General features: G+C 50.2%; 3 protein-coding genes across 3 annotated transcripts; all 3 read right to left on the bottom strand.

Moving 5' to 3' along the window:
- Positions 1-9,094: 9,094 nt before the first annotated feature.
- LOC101792412 (hemoglobin subunit alpha-A) lies at positions 9,095-9,942 on the bottom strand. Its single transcript, XM_027469127.3, has 3 exons — positions 9,780-9,942; positions 9,425-9,629; positions 9,095-9,320 (listed from the first exon to the last, which is right to left on the bottom strand). Exons 1-3 carry the CDS (start codon positions 9,872-9,874, stop codon positions 9,192-9,194), a joined length of 429 nt encoding a protein of 142 aa, XP_027324928.1. The 5' UTR covers positions 9,875-9,942; the 3' UTR covers positions 9,095-9,191.
- A 2,002-nt stretch (positions 9,943-11,944) lies between these two features.
- LOC101800520 (hemoglobin subunit alpha-D) lies at positions 11,945-12,966 on the bottom strand. The gene is given in 3 exon segments (NM_001310790.1): positions 11,945-12,119; positions 12,479-12,683; positions 12,836-12,966. Coding segments are annotated over 3 exon segments (426 nt in total). The 5' UTR covers positions 12,928-12,966; the 3' UTR covers positions 11,945-11,990.
- A 2,767-nt stretch (positions 12,967-15,733) lies between these two features.
- On the bottom strand, positions 15,734-19,569 carry LOC101800713 (hemoglobin subunit pi). Its single transcript, XM_005028505.6, has 3 exons — positions 17,721-19,569; positions 16,581-16,785; positions 15,734-16,011 (listed from the first exon to the last, which is right to left on the bottom strand). Exons 1-3 carry the CDS (start codon positions 17,813-17,815, stop codon positions 15,883-15,885), a joined length of 429 nt encoding a protein of 142 aa, XP_005028562.1. The 5' UTR covers positions 17,816-19,569; the 3' UTR covers positions 15,734-15,882.
- Positions 19,570-19,777: the final 208 nt, after the last annotated feature.

The following is a 19,777-nucleotide window of genomic DNA, read 5'->3' on the forward strand; positions in this document are numbered from 1 at the left end:
CAGAGCCCTGTCAGCACCCCGAGACCTTGGGATAACCCCAGGGAGCCCTGAGACTTCACAAGGCCCTGAGGTCCCCCTGGCACCCCGATAGCCCGAGAGGTCCCTGAGAGCCCTGAGAGAGTGACCTGGGATGGGCTCAGAGCCCTGTGGCCGTGTGCCGCTCCCAAAATCCCAGAGGAGTCCCAGCACATCCAGGCTTGCCAGGGGCATGCCCCGTGGCCACCAGGAGGTCTCTGGGACAGTCCCTGTGTGGGCTGGGGTCTGGTTCATCCTCACACTGTGACCTCCCTTCTCGTGCCCCTGTGAGGGCAGCAGCTCTCCAGCCAGGCTCGGCACATGCTGTGGGGCAGTGCAGCCACCTGCCACAGGAACAGCAGCGCTGGGAAAACAAAGGGCTTAAGCTCGCCATCATCCTCGTCTGCGAGTGCCGGCGTGGCATGGCAAGCCCTGTGACGATGCTTGGCTTGGTGCAGCTGGTCTTTGGTTCCCCTTCCTCCTCCCTGTGCTGCATGGTGGTGGCCTTGCAGTGGGAAGCAGCACGCTTCCTTCTCTGCCACCCTGGGCAAGCTGCATCTGATCCATCACGGCTTGGTGCGGGAGACCCACTCCTCACCACGGCTGGTCCTCCCCAGCCAGGCGGCACCAGTGGGCTCTGCGCTGCCCCATCTGCTGGGGCTGAGCCCCTGGAGTAGCACGGGGCACTGCCAGATGCATCATGTCATGTTAATTCTTGCTTTAGCTGCTATGTACACAGGGAACAGGTTATTCGTCTCTTGTCAGTAACTTCCCATGTGTACCGTGGCTGAAATATTCCCCTTCCCCTACTGACCCACCCCAGCGCAGTCATACCTCAGAGGCTGAGTTCTCCGTGCCTGAGATCAGTGACCACAGCTTTTTTAGCACGGAAGTACTGCTGTTCTGTTGTCACAAGTGGGGTTGGCCTCGAAAGAGAGGATATAACCTCACACTCATTCTTCCCGAGAGAGAATGTCAAGAATTTCCAAGAAAATTCCTTGTTTAATGAACTAGCAGAAATTCCTTCTCTTCTTTGTGTACCATTAAAATTCCTGGAAATCCCATGTGTGGGCTACATCTGAAATTTGCTTGTGTGTGTGGTTAAGGGTTTATTTGAGGGTTCTCTGGAGTTCGTGATGATTTTTGCCACATTTTTCCCAGGCAGCAAATCCAGCTGTAGTGATACCTGTTTCTTTTGTGGTGCCAACAAAAATCTCAGTGTTTGGAAACCCCCAGGTGAGCTTCTGTCTTCACTGAAATCTAAGGGAGCACGGTCCTGTCAGGACCAGAGGTTCTGTCTAACTTCAGCATTTGACTCTGAATACAGTGCAGGTGCCTGTGCCAACAGGCCAGCCTGTGTCACGGCTAGGGCTAACAGCAGCTGCTTACTGCTCTTAGGTCCACGAGTGAGCCCCTCCTCAGGAAGTCACAGGAGGAACAACCTGCTCTTGATCATGTCTTTTCATGTCTTTCTTACAAGGTTTCAAACAGGCCTGGGGAGAAATTGTGACTATGTACTGAAACAACCTCATCTGAAGCTGTGATCTGGAAAAATAACTAATGGCGACTTGTCCAAATTCTGTGGAGCATGAATTTTGATAAATACACTTCTACTGTTAAAAAGAGGCACTCAGCTGCTCAACCATTGAAGAAGGTATAAAAGCTTCCTGAACAAGCAGCCACACATTTTGTTGCATTGCTTTCCATAAATCCATAGCTGGAATCTTCCTGGCCATACACAAAGGTCTCTAAATTGCACAGAGCTGGCATAGTCTGCTCCCATATCTATTTGTCTGATTTTGGTACAAGGAAAGTAAAAAAAAAAAAAAGAAAAAAAAAGGTAGATCAGGGTGGAAAACACTGTGTTCTAAATGGGTCCTGCACCTGGGACAGGGCAACCCTGGCTGTACGTACAGACTGGGCGATGAGACGCTGGACAGCAGCCCCGCAGAGAGGGATCTGGGGGCTGTGGTTGACACCAAGCTGAATATGAGCCAGCAGTGTGCCCTGGCAGCCAGGAGGGCCGACCGTGTCCTGGGGTGCATCAAGCATGGCATCGCCAGTCAGTTGAGGGAGGTGGTTGTCCTGCTCTGCTCTGTGCTGGTGCGGCCTCACCTCGAGCACTGTGTGTAGTTCTGGGCACCACAGTACAAAAAGGATGTGAAACTGTTGGAGAGCGTCTAGAGGAGGGCTACAAAGACGGTGAAAGGCCCAGAGGGGAAGACATAAGAGGAACAGCTGAGGTCACTTGGCCTGTTCAGCCTGGAAAAGAGGAGGCTGAGGGGAAACCTCATCGCAGTCTACAGCTTCCTCACAAAGGGGAACAGGAGGGGCAGGCGTTGATCTATTCTCTTTTGTGAGCAGTGATAGGACCCGAGGGAATTGTCTCAAGTTGCAATAGTGGAGGTTCAGGCTGGGTATCAGAAAGAGGTTCTTCGCTGAGAGGGTGGTTGCGCATTGAAACAGGCTCCCCAGGGCATAGTCACGGCACCGAGTCTGTTGGAGTCTAAGAAGTGTTTGGACTGTGCTCTTAGTCACATGGTCTGAGTTTTTGGGTAGACCTGTGTGGTGCCAGGATTTGGACTCGATGATCCTTATGGGTCCCTTCCAACCTGGGATATTCTATGATTCTATGATTTTAACCATCTCCGGTTAAAGCCTGGGATTGTGTCTACTTTGCAGCTGATTGCCTAACTGAATTCACTGTGGCAGGGGATGTGGAAAGGAAGAGTACTGCGTCCCATGAGCATGGATCAAAACTCTGCTTTGAGTTGTATGCTCTGACTTCAGATGGAATACTAGACATTTCTCTACCATTGCAGGAGACTGGTAAGAGGCTTTCTGTTGTAGTCCATGGAGTAACATAATCCAGCAATGCTTTGAGTGGCTCGGGTCCTTTCCCATCCATCAACTTCATCACAGGATTTCCTTTCTTGCCATGCCTCAGGAGCCCCATATGTGGCAGGCCAGGCACCAGTTGGGTCCTTGGCATGGATGTGCTCTTCTGTACAGTCCCTCCAGGCAGCCCAGCAAAGGGAAAGGTAAAAAGCAGAGAATCAGCAGCAAAATAAATGCATCTCTCTAATTCTTAGTCCCAGCTTTGCTACACGCAGCTTCCAATGATATTCCAGAATGGAAAAAATAAGAAGTCAATTGTTTCAGTGTAAGGTGACACAGATACAGAACTACGATCTAAACCAGGAGATATTGAACTTGGACTGACTATTAGAGCTCAGGAAAAATATCCTGGAGTCTTTTTTGATGGTTCAACAAAATTGTAGTCTTGGTGTGCAGAGCAGTCCAAGAAGCCAGCAAAATGTGGTGATGTCATCAGGAAGGGCTCTGAAGGCAATAGAGAGGACATCATTTGGCTGCTAAAAGCTTGGTGCACTCACATCTATGCAGTTGTGGCCTCTGGACACAGTGGACATATTGTCCTGAGGAGGGCAACTGAGATGGTCGTGGGCATGGGGCAGCTGCAACATGAGGAGGGCCAGGGAAGGCTGGGATTTTTCAACCTGGAGGAGGGGGCACAGAAACTTTGCAAGATCACAAGGTGAATGTGCACCTCGTGCTCATTGGGTTTTGTAACACTAGAACTAGGGACCATTGATGAGTCTAGTAAATTGGTTTAAAATGGATGAAAGGGACTTCATGTGAGGCAGGGAGGGAGAATAAACTTCTGGAACCTGCTGCCATGGGAGGTTGTAGAAACAAATGGGATCAGCAGGTTTATAAAGAGATTAGCAAATTCAAGAACAACAGGTCAATAAACAGGTGCCGAAGGCAACATGCAGGAATGTACGCTCTGAAATCATAACTACTGATGCTGCGGATGTTGAAAGAGCAAAACCAAAAAAGGTTAGGCTCATGTGATCACCGTAAATGCCATCTCCTGTTGCTGAAAACAACACTGGGTAAGATGAACCAGTGATCTGATCCAGCACAGCATTTCTTATATTCTCAGTTTCATAATTCCTAGGCACATTCAGATCTTCTCAGGTGGTTGGTGCATGGTAGGAAGACAGACAATTAGCAGGAAAAAAAATTTTGCATTTCCATTCCAAGTTGAAAATCTGATCAATGTCCAGTGGATAACATCCAGCAGACCCAACATGAAAATGCTGTAATTTCATTGAAAAAGGTTGCTAGAGGTACAGTCTAGTCACAATGGAAATCTGGCTAGATCTAATTGTCAGAAAAGACATGGTTAGCCACAAGAAGAAAGTGGGAAAACAGTGCAAAGGAGTTGTGCTAAGTTTCTGCTGTTTAGTTGATGAATGACTCCAATACTGCAGTGACAGCCCTGAGAAGGAATCTGTGGTCAACATCAAGTTACCACAGACCCGCTCCTTCTCCTCCCAGATATAAAATCCAAGACATGGAATCTGCCACGAATATCTCCAATGGCAAGGGATTCATCATGTTTGACCGTTTTTGGTCATGGGGAATTCACAGAATGACACCTCATAGGTCAACTTGGAGGGGGATCAGCAGACAGTTTTTCTAAGATGTTAAAATTTTTGTGATGTCAAAGAAGAGCAGCCAATGTTTAAAGTTCTGATAATGCTTGTTTTTGTCAGCCCCTTTCTCTCCAGAAGGACCAGCTGTGCAGTAGCTGGTGCTTCATATGGCTGCTCCACTGGGAGCAATCTCTGCTTTTAGGAAAGTAAGGAGGGAAAGTATTTTAAGTCCTTCATCAAAACCGACATTATAGAGAAGGTTGACTCTGTCTTTTTTGACTATTTTATTTTTCCCACTGAATCAACACCTTCCTTATGAGGCTTTAAAGAAGAAGACTCCAGCAAGCTCAGTAGCCTGATGTCTGAGATCTGACAAGGAAACCTCTCACGAAAGGGGTCTTGAGAGCTGGAAACACTTACAGAAAACAGAGATGCAAGGGCACAAATCGAACCTGTACCAGTGCAGAGGAAGGGCAGGAAGAAAACAGCCTGGCTAAACCAGTGCTCTCAGTTGCCAGAAGGAACCACTGACTGGATATGAGGCAAACTCATTAACAACACATATTAGGAAAGAGCTGCTAGCCTGTAGGGACATGATCAAAGGACCAAGACACAAAGGAAGATATAGCTCACAAGAGTCTTAAAGGCCAAAAATAAAACATCCCATGAGGAAGGTGTTGATTCAGCAGAGACAGGAAAAGTAGTCATAGAAGAAAGAAAATAGAGTCAGTCTTCACAAAAATGTCATTTTTGATGAAGGACTTACAACTGGCAAAAGAGCAGTTAGAGAAGGTGGGCAGATGCTGAAAAGAGTGCATATAATATGTTTCAATGATTCCAATGTTTTTAGACTGTTTGCCTGAAAAAAAAATTTAAAAATCCCTTTTACCTCAGTAGCTGATTGAAGCCATCCCACACCATCCAAATCTTTGAGTGATGGGGTTGCTGAAGTAAGACAATAGGTTCTATTATCATTAGCAGGGGAGTTTCCTCCTTATCAAAGGAGGAAACTAAGGAACTATAAATAGAAAACTTCAATTCACAAAACAAACACAAACAACAACAACAACAAAAACAAACAGTGGGATATTTAATCGAATAAAGTGATGAGTAATAACCATTGCTATTGCCAAGAATGAATCATTTCAGATGAGTCTGTTTTCCTTCTGTGACATATTCCAGTCCTTGGTTCAACATCATTATTCACTGTTCCCTCATCAATAACTTATGTGTTGTAATGGAGAATACACTTATTAAAATCTCGGATGTGCTTGAGCTGGAAGGGTTGTGAGCACCCCAAAGCACTGGGTTAAAATTCAAAATTATCTAATTTATCAGAGAGACCAATTCAGTATGGGAAGTCTGACATTTAGGAAAGAAAAGTTGTCCAAACACAAGGCAAACAAACTGCCTAAGCAGCAATTTTTTGGCAAAGGACCTACAGGTTACACTAATTGCAAGTTATGCTGTTGGCATATTGAATGACAATATGGGATATAAACACAGAAGAACCAGTTGTAAACACGTTTTCCCTTATCTCTCCAGAAAGAGGATCTCTCAGCTAAGATCAGCTATCCTAAGATCAGCTTTCAAAAAGAAAAGAATTCTGAATCCTCCCATTGCTCCTCTGCTAAATAGGAAAGTACGTTTTAAATGGGAAATTCTTGGTAAAATCCTCTAGGAAGCTTGCCTTCTTCCAGAAGTATGTGGTTCCTTGTCCCTTTCCACGAGGCACTCTCCAGGGCCATGAATTTTTATCAGATGCTAATAAGAGAAATATCCAAGCTACCTGGATAAAGCTGTTTGCAGTCTCTTGAGAGGCTGGCAAAACTGTCGCAATCAGGTAAGCCATAGCTGTCAAGTTCATTTCCTGGTGTTTCAGTAAAAATGAGCTCTCAGATGCCACTTGCCTTGGTGACAACTACATAACAAAACACTTTGTTGTTCCTACAGTCAAGTTAAAAAACGTCATGCCCAACACAGTTGCTCCCAACCGCTTGACCTCTGAGCAGCGGCAGCCCCCACTCAGCTGCCCCAGTGCCATGGCTGAGCACGGCACCCCAAGGTCTGGCACGTCCCTGAGGCCAGCAGGGCTCCGCTGTCCTGGCTGTGTCCCCCCATCTCCTCGGGCACCCCCGTCCTGTTCACTGGCTGGGCAGCATCAGGAGCAGAGAAGGCCTTGGTTCAGCAACAGCTGGAACACCGGGGTGTGACGCATGTTTTTACCAGCCTGCACCCAGAACAGCACCACATGAGCTACCATGAAGAAAATTAACTCTATCCCAACTAATCCAGCATCCTTACTAATCTTCTGATGCTATTAACTACCTTATCCTGATACACGTTCTTTGTGGAACATTCCGAACATGAGCCAGCAGTGTGCCCAGGTGGCCAGGAAGGCCAACAGCATCCTGGCTTGTGTCAGGAATAATGCAGCCAGTAGGGTCAGGGAGCAGATTGTCCCCCTGTGCTCTGCTTTGGTGAGGCCGCACCTCAAGTGCTGTGTTCAGCTTTGGGCCCCGCACTACAAGAAGGACATCGAGGCCCTGGAGTGTGTCCAGAGCAGGACTACGAAGCTGGTGAAGCACAAGTCCTGTGAGGAGTGGCTGAAGGAGCTGGGGGTGTTTATTCTGGAGAAGAGGAGGCCCTGGGGAGACCTCATTGCTCTCTGCAGCTACCTGAAAGGAAGGCATGGGGAGCTGGGGGTTGGCTCCTTCCTACAGGTAACTAGTGATAGGACCATAAGGAGCAGCCTCAAGTTGCACCAGGGGAGGTTCAGGCTGGAAATGAGGAGACATTTCTGCTCAGAAAGAGCAGTCAGGCACTGGGACGGGTTGCCCAGGGAGGTGGTGGAGTCACCGTCCCTGAGGGTGTTAAGGAAAGGTTGGACTTGGTGCTTGGGGACGTGGGTTAGTGGGTGATAGTGGTGGTACGGGGATGGTTGGACCAGATGATCTTGGAGATCTTTCTTTCCCAACTTTAATGATTCTGTGATTCTTTGTTTCTGGTGCAAAGCAGTATTTCAGGATAATTCCTAAGGAAGGCAGCCTTCTGGAAACCCCCTGAGAACATGGACAAACTTATGTAAGGACCTGCACGCTGTTGGACAGCCTGGCAACTGCTGGAGGCTCCAGCTCGGGCTGCAGCCAGGAGCAAGGCTGCACTGCCTGGCTGGCTCTGATAAAGGGACCACGGCTTGAGGCCCCCATCTTGTGGCAGTGGGGGTGAGTGACGGCGACAAAACATTTGGCTGTTTGGAGCACAGTGCTTCGGTGGCCAGGCAGAGATGGGGCACTGCCTGCTGGGACAGGTTGCCTCCTCTGAAACTCCTGCCCTGCTGTGTCCTACCTAAGGACACAAGGAAGTGAAAGCCTGGCAGAGGCAGCAGCCAAATCCTGACCCACACACGTACTATTCCCCTGCATTGCTCCTTACACTTCACTCTTCATGCACAGGGGCAAGTGTCTGTCCTTCCACCCAGACCTACCGGTGTGGCACATAGGCCAGGGAGCGAGGGGGCCCATGACACCTTCAAGCTGGCTCCGTGCCATGGCTTTGCTGTGCTGGCTGCCCCAGGTGTACTGGGTCTGGCTGCCCAGCACGGTAAAACCACCACACCAGGGCGTTCTTGAACCTTCATCCCTGCACCAAGCACCTCTGAGCCCTGGCAGGGACAGGACACAGTTACTCAGCACCTGGCAGGTTTTGGGTTGCTTTCCCTACCCCCCACCCCCCCAACTATCTGCTGCCCTGGTCCTTTACCACACCCGCAGGCTGGAAAAGAGCCCATGAGACTCTTATCAGCCACTTGCAGCCCCCCACCTGCCACGGCCACCCCACAGCCTCACTGCTGGCCACGATAAGGGCTGGAAGATACACAGAGCCCCCAGCACTGCTTCACAGCCTGCTCTCCTTTTCCTGCCCCTACATTATACTGCTGAGGCTCTGTCCCAAAGAGCAGGATCTGGGGCTGAGCCCTAGGAGTCCCTTATGCCTGCTGTCCCCCCTCAGTGTGCCCCCAGCACCCCTACTAAGCAGCACACTAGCAATGCATCGTTAGATAGGAAAAGAGAAGTCCTACAAGCATTGTACAGCCAGTTGTGGGGCTGCACGGAAAGCTGTCCCTGCGCAGGGGGCCCTCACCATGCCATCACACAGCTGGTGGCAGGTGCCCATCCTCCAGTCTCCTGCAAGCGCTTCCAGGATGAGGTGGTCTCTTCCCATGCAACTTTGTCCTCAGTGTGGTAAGGGGTGCACAGGACTCTCCACCCCAACTGGAAGGATCCCAGCGTGACTATGGTGCTCTGGTGGGAAGGTCAGGACGGGCCGGGGTTGCAGGGATCTCCCAAGGACCAGCTTCTGGCTGCTCTCTGGCCTTTCCTCTCCACCAGTGCCTAGAAATGCTCTGCTCATACCCACAGCTGGCAGAGCACTGTCTGCCTCTTGGGCACCACCACCCAACCACCTTCTCTCCAAGCAGGAGAAGAAAACAGAGCCCCTTTCCCCGTACGTGCCCACCTGGTTCAGGGGATCTCCAGTTCGGGTGCACAGAGCCCCAGATCCGCTCCCTCCCTCTCCCTCCCCATGGAGGAACAACCAGAGCAGGACACCAGGGCTGGAGCACAAATGCAACAGATTTTATTTCAGATCATTTGGCTGCTCGCAGTTGGAAGGCTGGCAACAGGGTGGGTCCAGCTCTAGCCACGGTGCCGTCTAACGGTACTTGGCAGTCAGCACAGCACCCACGGCGCACATGAACTTGTCCAGGGAAGCGTGGACCTCTGGGGTCAGGGCAGCAGGGTGGTGGATGGCAACCACCACCAGGAAGCAGTGGCCCAGGAACTGAAAGGCAAAAGGAGACGGTGAGCGAGTGGGGGAGGTAAAGGGGTGGCCAGATGGCCCAGGAGGGGTGCTGAAGAGGAGCTGGGGGGAGTCCCCAGACTCACTTTGAAGTTGACAGGGTCCACACGGAGCTTTTGGGCGTGGAGGTCACTGAGCTTGGAGAGAGCACCCGCGATGTCATCGATGTGGTTGACAGCCTCAACTAGGGCAGCCGCCACCTTCTTGCCATGGGCCTTGATCTGAGCAGAGCCGTGGGACAGGTCAAAGTGGGGGAAGTAGGTCTTGGTCTGGGGGTAGGCGATGAACATCCTGTGGAGCAGAGCGAGTCAGGGCCAGCAGGATCAACGGACAGGGGGGACAGATGGGGTGGGGTAGGACACGGACAGTCACGGTGGGGGAAAGCATGGGGTTAGAGAGGAGAGGATCGGGGACGGACAAAGGACGGGGACAGACACCTACCTCTCCAGGGTCTCGGCGCCATACTCTTCAGCATGGCCACCGATTTTGGAGAAGACACCCTTGACGTTGGTCTTGTCAGCCGCGGACAGCACCATGGTTGCAGCTCAGTGTTGGCAGCCCCCAGCACGGGTGCCCCCACTGGTGCCGCCGGCCTTATATCCCCGTGCCGGCCCGGGCGCCGCCCGCCCCCGCCCGCCCCGCCGCGGCTGGACCTCGGCCAGGCGGGGCCGCCGCCCTGCCCCGCCTGCGGCACCGGCACCACCGGGGGGGGGCGACCCCGGCATGAACTGGGGTCGGGGTTAGGGTTAGGGGGGGTCTGACCCCGGCACGAGGTGGGTTTAGGGTTAGGGTTTGGGGGGGCTGATCCCGGCATGAACTGGGTTAGGGTTAGGGTTAGGGTTGGGGTTAGGGGAGTCTGATGGGGTTAGGATTAGGGGGGTCTGACTCCAGCACAAGATGGGATTAAGGTTAGGGTTTGAGGGGGGAAGGTGACCCCGGCATGAGCTGGGATTGTGGTTGGGGTTGGGATTAAGGTTAGGTTTGGAGGGGACTGACCCCAGTACAATCTGGGGTTAGTGTTGGGGTTGGTGGGTTCCAACCCTGACAAGAGCTGGGTTGGGGTTACGGCTAGGGTCTGTGCTGGCACAGGTTAAGGTTAGGGTCTGTGGTGACACAACTGGAGGATTCCCTGTCTCCTGGGAACAGGGTACACACAGCAGGGACAAGGGGTCAGCACCAGGCACAGATGCAAGCACCAGCCTGCAGGAGCTGACAGCTGGGGAAGGAAGGAAGGCACGCAGGGCCACAGTGGCCCATGGTGAGCCCTGTGCACCCTGAATGATGAAGGTGAGGAGGGCAAGGAGGATGAGGAGGGCGAGGAAGATGAGGACGGCTGGCAAGGTGAGGGCAGCAGTGCTTCCAGTAGGTTCGAGAGCAGGCGGGTGGAGGACAGTTCACACCCCTGTTTCCTCCATGGCCAGCGGTTCTTATCATTTGTGTTTGGGGGAGATTAGCTTGACCTGGCACCATGTCAGAGCATGGGAGGAGGGGGGAGCAGAGCCCAGGGAAAGAGTAGCAGGGCAGAGTGTTTTCATCCTGTGCACACATCAGTGGGGCAAACCGCAAAAGCAGACGAGCCCTTCAAACTGAAGGCACAGGAATATTTGGGGGTAAAAGAACATGGAGACAGATTTAGATAATGCTTCAGAGCATGGAGGAAGAGCACTGTGTGTTCATGAGTGCACTCACAAAAGCAGGAGCCAGCATGGCACAAGGACTCCCCAGAGCTGTTTCTGTGCATGCAGGGTCCCAGTATGCCCAGTGGCCTGCACTCTGCCACTGCTTTCCTGATTGCACTTTCTCTCATCCCTCACAATCTCTTGTTACCTCCCTCTGGTGCCACAATGCAGAATAAACCCTGGGCTAGTTTAATATCTTATAACCTATCATCTCCTTCAGATCTAAAGCCAGTTATTTTGTTTTGTTTTATTTTGTTTTGCTTTGTTTTTGATTCAGGCTCCAAGAATGTGAAACCAGTGGCATTGGAGTACAGCTCTGCAGGGAGCAGCTCACACCTCCCCGGATGCCATGGGAGGAGCAGACACACAGGGCAGGGGCACTTCTCAGGCACTTGCTAGGTATTTGTGGCTCAGGGGCTTGAGACCAAGAGCAGTGTTTGTACTTCATGGTTCACAGTGGATTTTTTTTCACTCTGTGAACTTGTCTGATTGCCTGTGGAGCTCATGCAGGCACTTAGCTCCCACAGCATCCCAAATCAAATCCTAAACAGTCATGGTGACAGAGCCAGGAAGAGTTAATCCTTCCCCAGAAAAAATCCTTCAAGGAGATCCAGGAACCGTGGTTGGCCTCACATACCCTTACCCCCGACCCAAGGTTTGCAGGCATGGGCAGGTGGCAGGCTGAGCTCTGTCCCCGAGGTCCTGCTACCAGCTTCAGGATTGTGTTTAACTCGGCAGGTCCCAAGTTGGGATGGGAGAGTGAGCAGGGCCCTGGAGAGTAGCCATGGACCCCAGAGCCAGTGCCCCCTCCCCACCTCCACAGCCAGCCCCACCAGCAGGTCTCTCCATTCTGAAGGATGTGGGGAAGCAACCCAGCCCTCCCTGGGACCCCCGATGCCCAGTCCCAGCACACACAGACACAGAGCTGTGGTAATGGTGTCTTTATTGAAGGTGCAAGGGTGCAGGCAGTGGCTCATCTGTACTTTTCAGCCAGCACGGCAGCCACGGCGGACATGAACTTGTCAAAGGCAGCATGCATCTCGGGGCTGTAGTCTTTGCCCAGGTGTGCGGCCAGCACCACCTGGAAGCACTGCGCCAGCAGCTGCAAGGCAAACCAGGGCTTAGTACCCCTGCTCTGGACAGACAGCCCTGAGTCTCCCTCACTCCCCCCCCCTGAATCCCCCTGAGGCCCTGAGTCCCCCTGAGTCCCCCACCCTGGCCCTAGCCCCTGCCCAGCTCCCATTCCAGACACAATCCCAGCCTCTGGCCCACATCCCAGATGCAATCCCAGCCCCTGCTGTCTGGCTGCTGGCCCCCAGGACCCTGGTACCCAGGACCGCAGGACCCTGGCCCTCAGCCCCCAGGACTGCCAGACCCCAGGAACCTCAGACCCCTGGACCCCCAGACCCTGCACCCCAGACCCTCAGACCCCCAGACCCAAGGACCCTAGTCCCCGCTTGCCTTGAAATTGACGGGGTCAACACGCAGGTTGTAGGCGTGCAGGTTGCTGAGCTCAGACAGGGCCTGGCTGAGGTTGTCCAGGCTCTTCACGGCATTGCCCAGGGCAGCTGCCACTTTCTTGCCATGGCCACGGACCTGTTCAGAGCCGGGATGCAGGTCGAAGTGGGGGAAGTAGGTCTTGGTCTGGGGGTAGGCGAGGAACATCCTGCCGGAGCGAGGACAGTCAGTTTTGGTGCCCTGCTGCTTTGCCCATCTCAGCCCACACCCCGTGGCTCTCTGGGTCCCAGCCCGCACCCTCTGCAGGGCTCCTGCTCCCTGCTGCCCACCCCGTGAGTGCCCCCTGGGCCCAGCCCACACCTCTGCAGAGCTTCACTTCCGAATTCCTCCTGGTGGCCAGCCACCTTCTCCCACAACTGCGTGATGAGCTTCTTGTCCTCGGCGGTCAGCATGGCGGCAGCTGGTGTGGCAGGCTGGCAACTGACGGGTTTCTGTGGTGGAGACACCCGTGGGGCCGAGCTCTTATAGCACCCTGCGCTCCCGCCCTGGCCTTATCTTATCAGCGTGGAGGGGTGGAGGGGCTGAGGCCACGCAGTGCCGGGACCAGGGAGAGGCTGCAGCAGTTCCTTGGGGGGCCCCAGCTTCCCCCGAGGGGGCCCTGGGGGCCCGGCCCCAAGGGGGGCCCAGATGGGGCTCCACTGCTCTGCTCTGCCCTGCTCTGCCCTTCCAGCTGAGCTGGCCCCCACAGGTGGCATTGCCACAGCAGGCAGAAGGGATCCTAGGCAGCCCCTCACCAGGCCTGGGGCCGGGGAGAGCACCCAGCAGGGCTGTGCCTTGCAGTCAGCAGCAGCCATCAGCACATCCCATGGGTGCCACAGGCCAGCCACAGCCTTGGTCTTCCTTGCTGGTGCTCCTGTCCAGATATGCCATTCTCCCCTTGCCAAGGCCCTGCTTGGTTCTTTGTCACTTGTGTCAGGGCAGATCCCACACCTGCCCGTGGCCCTCCTGTCCTCCAGCCTCTGGCACATGCAGCCCACTCTGAGCAAAGATCGCTCGGGCCACCTCTGCTCCCCGTGCTGCCTTTGCTTTCTGCATGCTCCCAATGCCTCTGAGCTAGAGCCATGGACAACCTTTGGGGCAAGCCCTAGCAGGTCATGCCATGGACCTGCTGTGGGAAAGGCATCTCTCCATCAGTCCAGAAAAATCTGGGTGGGGGAAGAACCTCTTTCATTGGTACATTGTCTTTCCAAAGTCATGGAATCATAGAATCCTAGAATCATAAAGGTTGGAAAAGATCTCCAAGATCATCTGGTCCAACCATCACCCTACCACCACTATCACCCACTAAACCATGTCCCTAAGCACCACGTTCAAACTTTCCTTAAACACCCCCAGGGATGGTGACTTCACCTCCTCCCTGGGTGACCTGTTCCAAGGCCTGACTACACTTTCTGAGAAGAAATTCTCCAAAATTCTCCAACCTGAACCTCCCCTGGTACAACTTGAGGCCATTCCCTCTAGTCCTATCACTATAGGTCCATACCTTCATGATTTTCAGGCCTGCACTTGTTGCCTCATTCCCATCCCAGTATGTGCTCGTGCCTCTCCACAAATGCTAGGACACTCCATAGGGGCTATGGTGCTTGAGGACTGTCATATCTTTCATTTATCTCTGTATGAAGTCATTGATACAAGTTTGGGTTTAGGCATGTACCAGGTGCTGACCTACCAGATCCCCCTGACTTGAGCACGTTCAGGCTGGATATCAGGAAGAGGTTCTTCACTGAGAGGGTGGTCGCGAACTGGAACAGGCTCCCCAGGGCATAGTCATGGCACCGAGTCTGTTGGAGTTTAAGAAGCGTTTGGATTGTGCTCTTAGTCACATGGTCTGAGTTTTTGGGCAGACCTGTGTGGTGCCAGGATTTGGACTCAAAGATCCTTATGGGTCCCTTCCAAACTGGAATATTCTATGATTCTATGATACTACCTTCTAAGTTGTTGATTTAAACTTCTTAGCTACCCAAAAACCCACCAACATAGTGTGCTTAAAAATCTTACTAGTCACAGAAAATGCTGTGGTACACTTTAACAGGTTTAGAGCAGTTTGATGGTTTCAGACCTTCTGCATCTTCTCTCTCACAATTACCCAAATTCAGAGCCTAAATTTTGTAAATTAGATGAACAGTGCAGCTCACTGCACCAATTCAGGCTTGTTGATCAGAGTTTGCTTAAGACTTTGTACCCATCTTTTCATGTCAAAACTCCTCTGAGACACACATGGACAGTGAATGTAATTTGATAAATATCTCACTGAAAGAACAGGGATATAGCTCAGCAAAAGAAACAGGGGTCACCCAGTCCTTAGACACAGGTCCTTTCTAAGATGCACTATATGTTGTTTGTTCCACGTGTGGGGAGCTTATCTAGTCTTTGGCCTGTTCACAGCATGTGGCTTACTTAGGTAGAGAATACAACAACAAATGAAGGGACTTCTGATTTTCAAACCTCTCTAAACATTCCTGTATTTTCATGAAGAAGTGATGCATCACTGTAAGTCTTGGGAAGACTTTGGAAGAAGAAGTAAGGATGTAAACAAAACAGCTCACACATCTTTTAGCATCTGGGAGCTGGGAAGGAGTCAGTGGGAGTCAGGAGGGCCTTGGCCAGTGAGGCGTGAGTAGATATGTATGGAAGATTCATGCCTCCCCCCAGGGTGACTGTTGATACAGGCCAGCAATACAGGTGACCTGTATTCTTCCATCACCTTTTTCCAGACAAACACTCATAATTTCTGATCCCCCAGATGTCATCAACACTCCAGTGTTAAGTGTTCATTCCAGTGACCACTAGTTTTCCCAAATTTCAAATGCATGCAAAGTTCCCAGTATATAAACAGGAAACGTCAAGCTGAGGGGACGGTCCCTTTACCAAACAGATGTGACTAGCAGGTGTGATAGCCCAAGGTGTTCAAGAAACACCAAATACCTTGACCAGACCCTGTGAAGAAGAGCATGCAAATACAATGCTCAGCATCACCTTGTGCACATCCCACCATATGAAATGCAGCTATTGTTCAGAACAGGCTGTGCTGGATTTTGGAGAGGCCAAATGAAAAGCCTGGGTCCATTCAATATCCTAGAAGGGTAAAAGAATGCTTCCTAATCAGCTTTCCATATTATGTAGAGATTTCAGGACACCCCTACCTGAACACTACAGTGTAAGTGGAACATATGAAGATGAAAGCACAGAGACCATAGCTCACAGTTTAATTATTTATTGTGGTTTGCAGATGACCAAGCCCCTGCATAGGGGATTTGAGAGGACTGCATAGGAAGGAGTGAATACCCCAAAGCTTGGCAGCTGTGATGTGCCATGGATGTGCGTCCCTCATCCTCTGTGGAGGCCGTTTATCTGTACTTCTCAGTCAGAACAGAAGAAACACTGGACAGGAACTTGTCCCATGCAGCATGGACTTCTGGGGTGAAATCACTGGGATAGCGGGCAGCCACAGAGCACAGGATACAGTGGGAAAGCAGCTGTAAGGGAAAACAAGATAAATTCAATTGTAATCAGTAACAGATGCCAGTCTGAGGGTCTGCAATTGACCTTGGTTTGTCCCAGAATGTCTGGGATGACAAATACATGTCCCAAACAGGTGATGCTAGTGCCTGAAGAAGGAGTGTGTGAAGAAGCAGACTGGCCTCTTGTATTATATGGGCAAAAGGCACTGCTTGATATAAATCCCTTTTTCCTATTGTCTCTTTCTTCTTCACCAAAGGGAATTCAGATTTTATTAAGACTATTCAGGGAAGGTGATACCACCTGACATGTAGGGAAGATTGATAAATTACAACAAAGGCAGCAAGGACTCAGGTCTGTCTAACACAAACCACAGAAGCACCTTGAATAGTTCTTTGCTTGACCTGAACCAGATGTTTTATTAGAAGATCCAGTCTCAGGTTAAAAATCAGATTGGGAACCAGCAGCAACATGAGTTGACAAGGCTGTACCATACAGTCAGGGATCAAACAACCATTAGCAAAATGATCTGTGGTCTGTAGTTATGTGACTGTTTTCATTCTTTAAAATGTCTGTGTTCACTTACCTTGAAGTTCACTGGGTCCACCCTAAGGATGTAAGCATGCAGCTCACTGAGTTTGGCCAAAGCGCCTCTAATGTCATCAATGTTCTTCACAGCTTCCCCAATGGCATTCATGACCTTGGAACCATGACCACGAAGCTGAGTTGAGCCTTGGCTGAGATCAAAATGAGGGAAGTAGGTTTTCGTCTGGGGATAGCTGGAGAAAAGCCTGGAGGAGAACATGATAATGAAGTTTGGCAGTGGAAAAGGCATGCATGATCTGACAAAATCTCTGGGCAAGTACACTGAAAAACCCACCAGCTTCAGAAGTACACTTCTTGAGCAGTTAACAGAGCTTGGAAACTTGAAGCTGGCATCAGAAGGTCTTTCTGCTCTTAAACCTCTTTTGTAGTATGTACAGATTAAACAATGGGCTAATCTATACATACTAGAGAAGAATGAAATGTTATTTTTTTAAAAACATAATGTATTTTTTTTAATAAATATTAGCCCCAAATTGTCACTACATTTCCTGTATTACACTGTAAGCTAGTTTCCAGGACTTCTGAAAAAAATCTGAAAAAAAATATTAACCTTTTTGTGACAGCTTGCTTAATTTGAATGACTGGTTTGCTGGGCTGTACTTCCTGCAGGGTCCAGTTTTGTTATTTCCTAACAGTTTTTTATGTATCAACTGGAGCCATGAAACATGAGTACCCAGTGAATCTCATGGACAGCTATTCCCTTTATGCCCATCATATGACAACTTACATGATAAATGACTGAAAGTTCATTTCCTAATAGTAATAACTCTGTTTTAGGTCATCAAGTATGAATGACTTCGAATTTCTCTTCAGGGTTCCTACCTATCAGTTCTTCTGAATTTCTATAATCAAAGTAAACCCATAAAATTGTTTAGGAAAGTATCTTTGCTGTAAGATTTTGAAGCCATCTATTAGAATTTAGTAACACAGACGTAATTCCAGGGGAAAAAAAAAAAAAAAAAAAAAAAAGTCATATTAGACACCATGGAGATAATCAAGCAATTCTCATCAGTCTCAGTGTGACTGTATGAATCTTACCCATATGACATTTACACAAGAAGCATCCTAATAGCAAACTCAGAGGTGGCACCCTCTGGAGAGGGTGTTCAGGGTGACTTACCTCTCCAGTGATTCTGCCCCAATGGCATCAGCTTGGGTAGCCACCTTGGCCCAGATGGTGATCACGGCAGCCTTCTCAGCTTGAGTCAGCGTCATTGTGTGGGAGAGTGCGGGCTCAGGCTCCTTGCAGTGAACGCTCAGAGCAGGTTTGTACTAGTTGCCCTCACAGCCCTGGTTATAAAGAGGCAGAGGAGAGTGGACCTTGGGGTCTGTCCACGTTCATTGGTCACTCCAGAGGCCCACCCATAGAGGTGGGAGACTCTTATCTCCCCGTGAAACAAAGCCTTTTTCGGAAAGGGTCAGTGCACTGGCCTTCTGTTTTGCTGGTGTTATCAGCTTCTTGCTTCTTAACATAATGGCTATGTGGCCTGAAAAAAAATGTCTGGACACATATTGATACATGAACAGAGAGAGAGTGCTGGAAAATTCCAGTGATGGCAGATTAAGACACGTCTTTAAGCTGAGGAGCAGGTGGATTTCAAACATACTAAGAAGCTTGGAGAAAAATCTTTACGTTACCTTGCTTCACAGATGTCAACACCAGACCATGTCTTTCATGCATATCATACACTTCCAATTCAAGTGGCCATCACATGTCCTAATATTATGTTAAATACTTCCTGGGTAGGGCTGGGAACAGGCTGGGAGATGCACAGCATAGTTCAGAGTGGGAGTGAGACCCTGCTTTTGTGGAAAACTGTGCAGATTTTGCCACCTGTTTGAGCACTTCCAGGCATTTGCCAGCCTATTGCAAAGAATTAGGGACCCACTCCACTATTGATATTGCTTATTACGGCAACAGTAGTAATGATTCATATGGATACAGGGAGAGAGCTTATGAATTTGAGACCTCATGAAATGGAGAATATTTATTCTAGAAAGAGGCACGTAGAAAGAGAAAACCCAGTTGGATGCACATGCTTTCTTACTGTCCGTGGATCTCAAAGTGCTGAGACCAGAGGGCTTCCTAAGACAGTTAACATAGATGTTTCCCAGCAGTTTATTTCCTTAACCTACAATTCCCTCCTATAGAGATCTGAGTTACATCACTAAGTGCCTCATACCGCATCTCTCTGATTTCTAGCTGTATGGTTCCTACCGTTAATTATCCCTGGTGCTGTAAAATAGCCCTCAGCACCTCAGACAGTGCTGGTATAAACTGTGCTACATGCTGGACATGCACAGGAAAGCCTGGTCCCATGCTAGAAAGCTTATAGCTACAGGGCTTGGACACACTTGATGGGTGAAGGACCAAATGAGTAAAGGAAAGACCAGCACAGGTCTGTAATCACAGATATGTGGGCAAAATGTCAAAGAAATACCCTTCTGGAGATGGTCGCTTCTGATCCTCAGAGAGTAGTATCCTGCCAGCACATGAAGCAGAGGTAAATCTCTCTGCCACCCTGATAAACCACAAGAGCAATACATACCACTGTGCATTGGCAGCAATGCACAGCAAGCTGGCTGGTACAGGCAGAGGCATCAGTGCTCTCTGCCCAAATAGCCTTGCACACTTGTGCTGAGGAGTTGATATGTCAAAACCAGATTCCTTGCCAAGACATTTCACAACGCTACCAACAGCTACAGACGATGCTCCCCAAACATGGTTGTCCTGCTAAGATGAAAGCCCTTCTAAGGATCTAATGATACTTGGGTCATGTATGCGTTGGAGTATGTCCAGCCAACAGTTATCTGAATGAAAGTAGCAGTGCCAGTGCAATCATACCACCCAGCTCCCCTAAATGTCACACAGGCGCATGCACCAAATGTGGAGCTTCTCCTGAGAGCTACGGTGTGGCTGTCCTGTGCTGCTGGGCACTGGAACCTGACTGCCAGCATGTGTTGGGTTTGGGGTGTGATGTTCTTATAGTTTTTTTTTGTGTGTGTGTGTGCGGGGGGGGGGGGGGGGGAGGTTTGGCCTTCACATGAAGATAGGTCTCTTCTATAAAATGAAAATATTATATGCAGTTTATATAGTATAAACGGAGGGAGGTATCAAGGGAGGCTGTATTCATCACCTCTTACTATATGAATTAAAAAAGAAGAAGAAAAAAAAAA

This window comes from Anas platyrhynchos, chromosome 15, assembly GCF_047663525.1.
Source record: "Anas platyrhynchos isolate ZD024472 breed Pekin duck chromosome 15, IASCAAS_PekinDuck_T2T, whole genome shotgun sequence".
NCBI classification, from domain to species: domain Eukaryota; kingdom Metazoa; phylum Chordata; class Aves; order Anseriformes; family Anatidae; genus Anas; species Anas platyrhynchos.

What these genes read in the sequence shown, in the direction of transcription:
- LOC101792412 (XM_027469127.3), bottom strand. Translation starts at nt 9,874, where the DNA reads ATGGTGCTGTCCGCGGCTGACAAGACCAACGTCAAGGGTGTCTTCTCC. An exon ending in GGCGCCGAGACCCTGGAGAG is followed by an intron (nt 9,630 to 9,779) that starts GTAGGTGTCTGT and finishes TCTGCTCCACAG; the next exon opens with GATGTTCATCGCCTACCCCC. An exon ending in TGGACCCTGTCAACTTCAAA is followed by an intron (nt 9,321 to 9,424) that starts GTGAGTCTGGGG and finishes TTTGCCTTTCAG; the next exon opens with TTCCTGGGCCACTGCTTCCT.
- LOC101800713 (XM_005028505.6), bottom strand. Translation starts at nt 17,815, where the DNA reads ATGACGCTGACTCAAGCTGAGAAGGCTGCCGTGATCACCATCTGGGCC. An exon ending in GGGGCAGAATCACTGGAGAG is followed by an intron (nt 16,786 to 17,720) that starts GTAAGTCACCCT and finishes GTTCTCCTCCAG; the next exon opens with GCTTTTCTCCAGCTATCCCC. An exon ending in TGGACCCAGTGAACTTCAAG is followed by an intron (nt 16,012 to 16,580) that starts GTAAGTGAACAC and finishes TTTCCCTTACAG; the next exon opens with CTGCTTTCCCACTGTATCCT.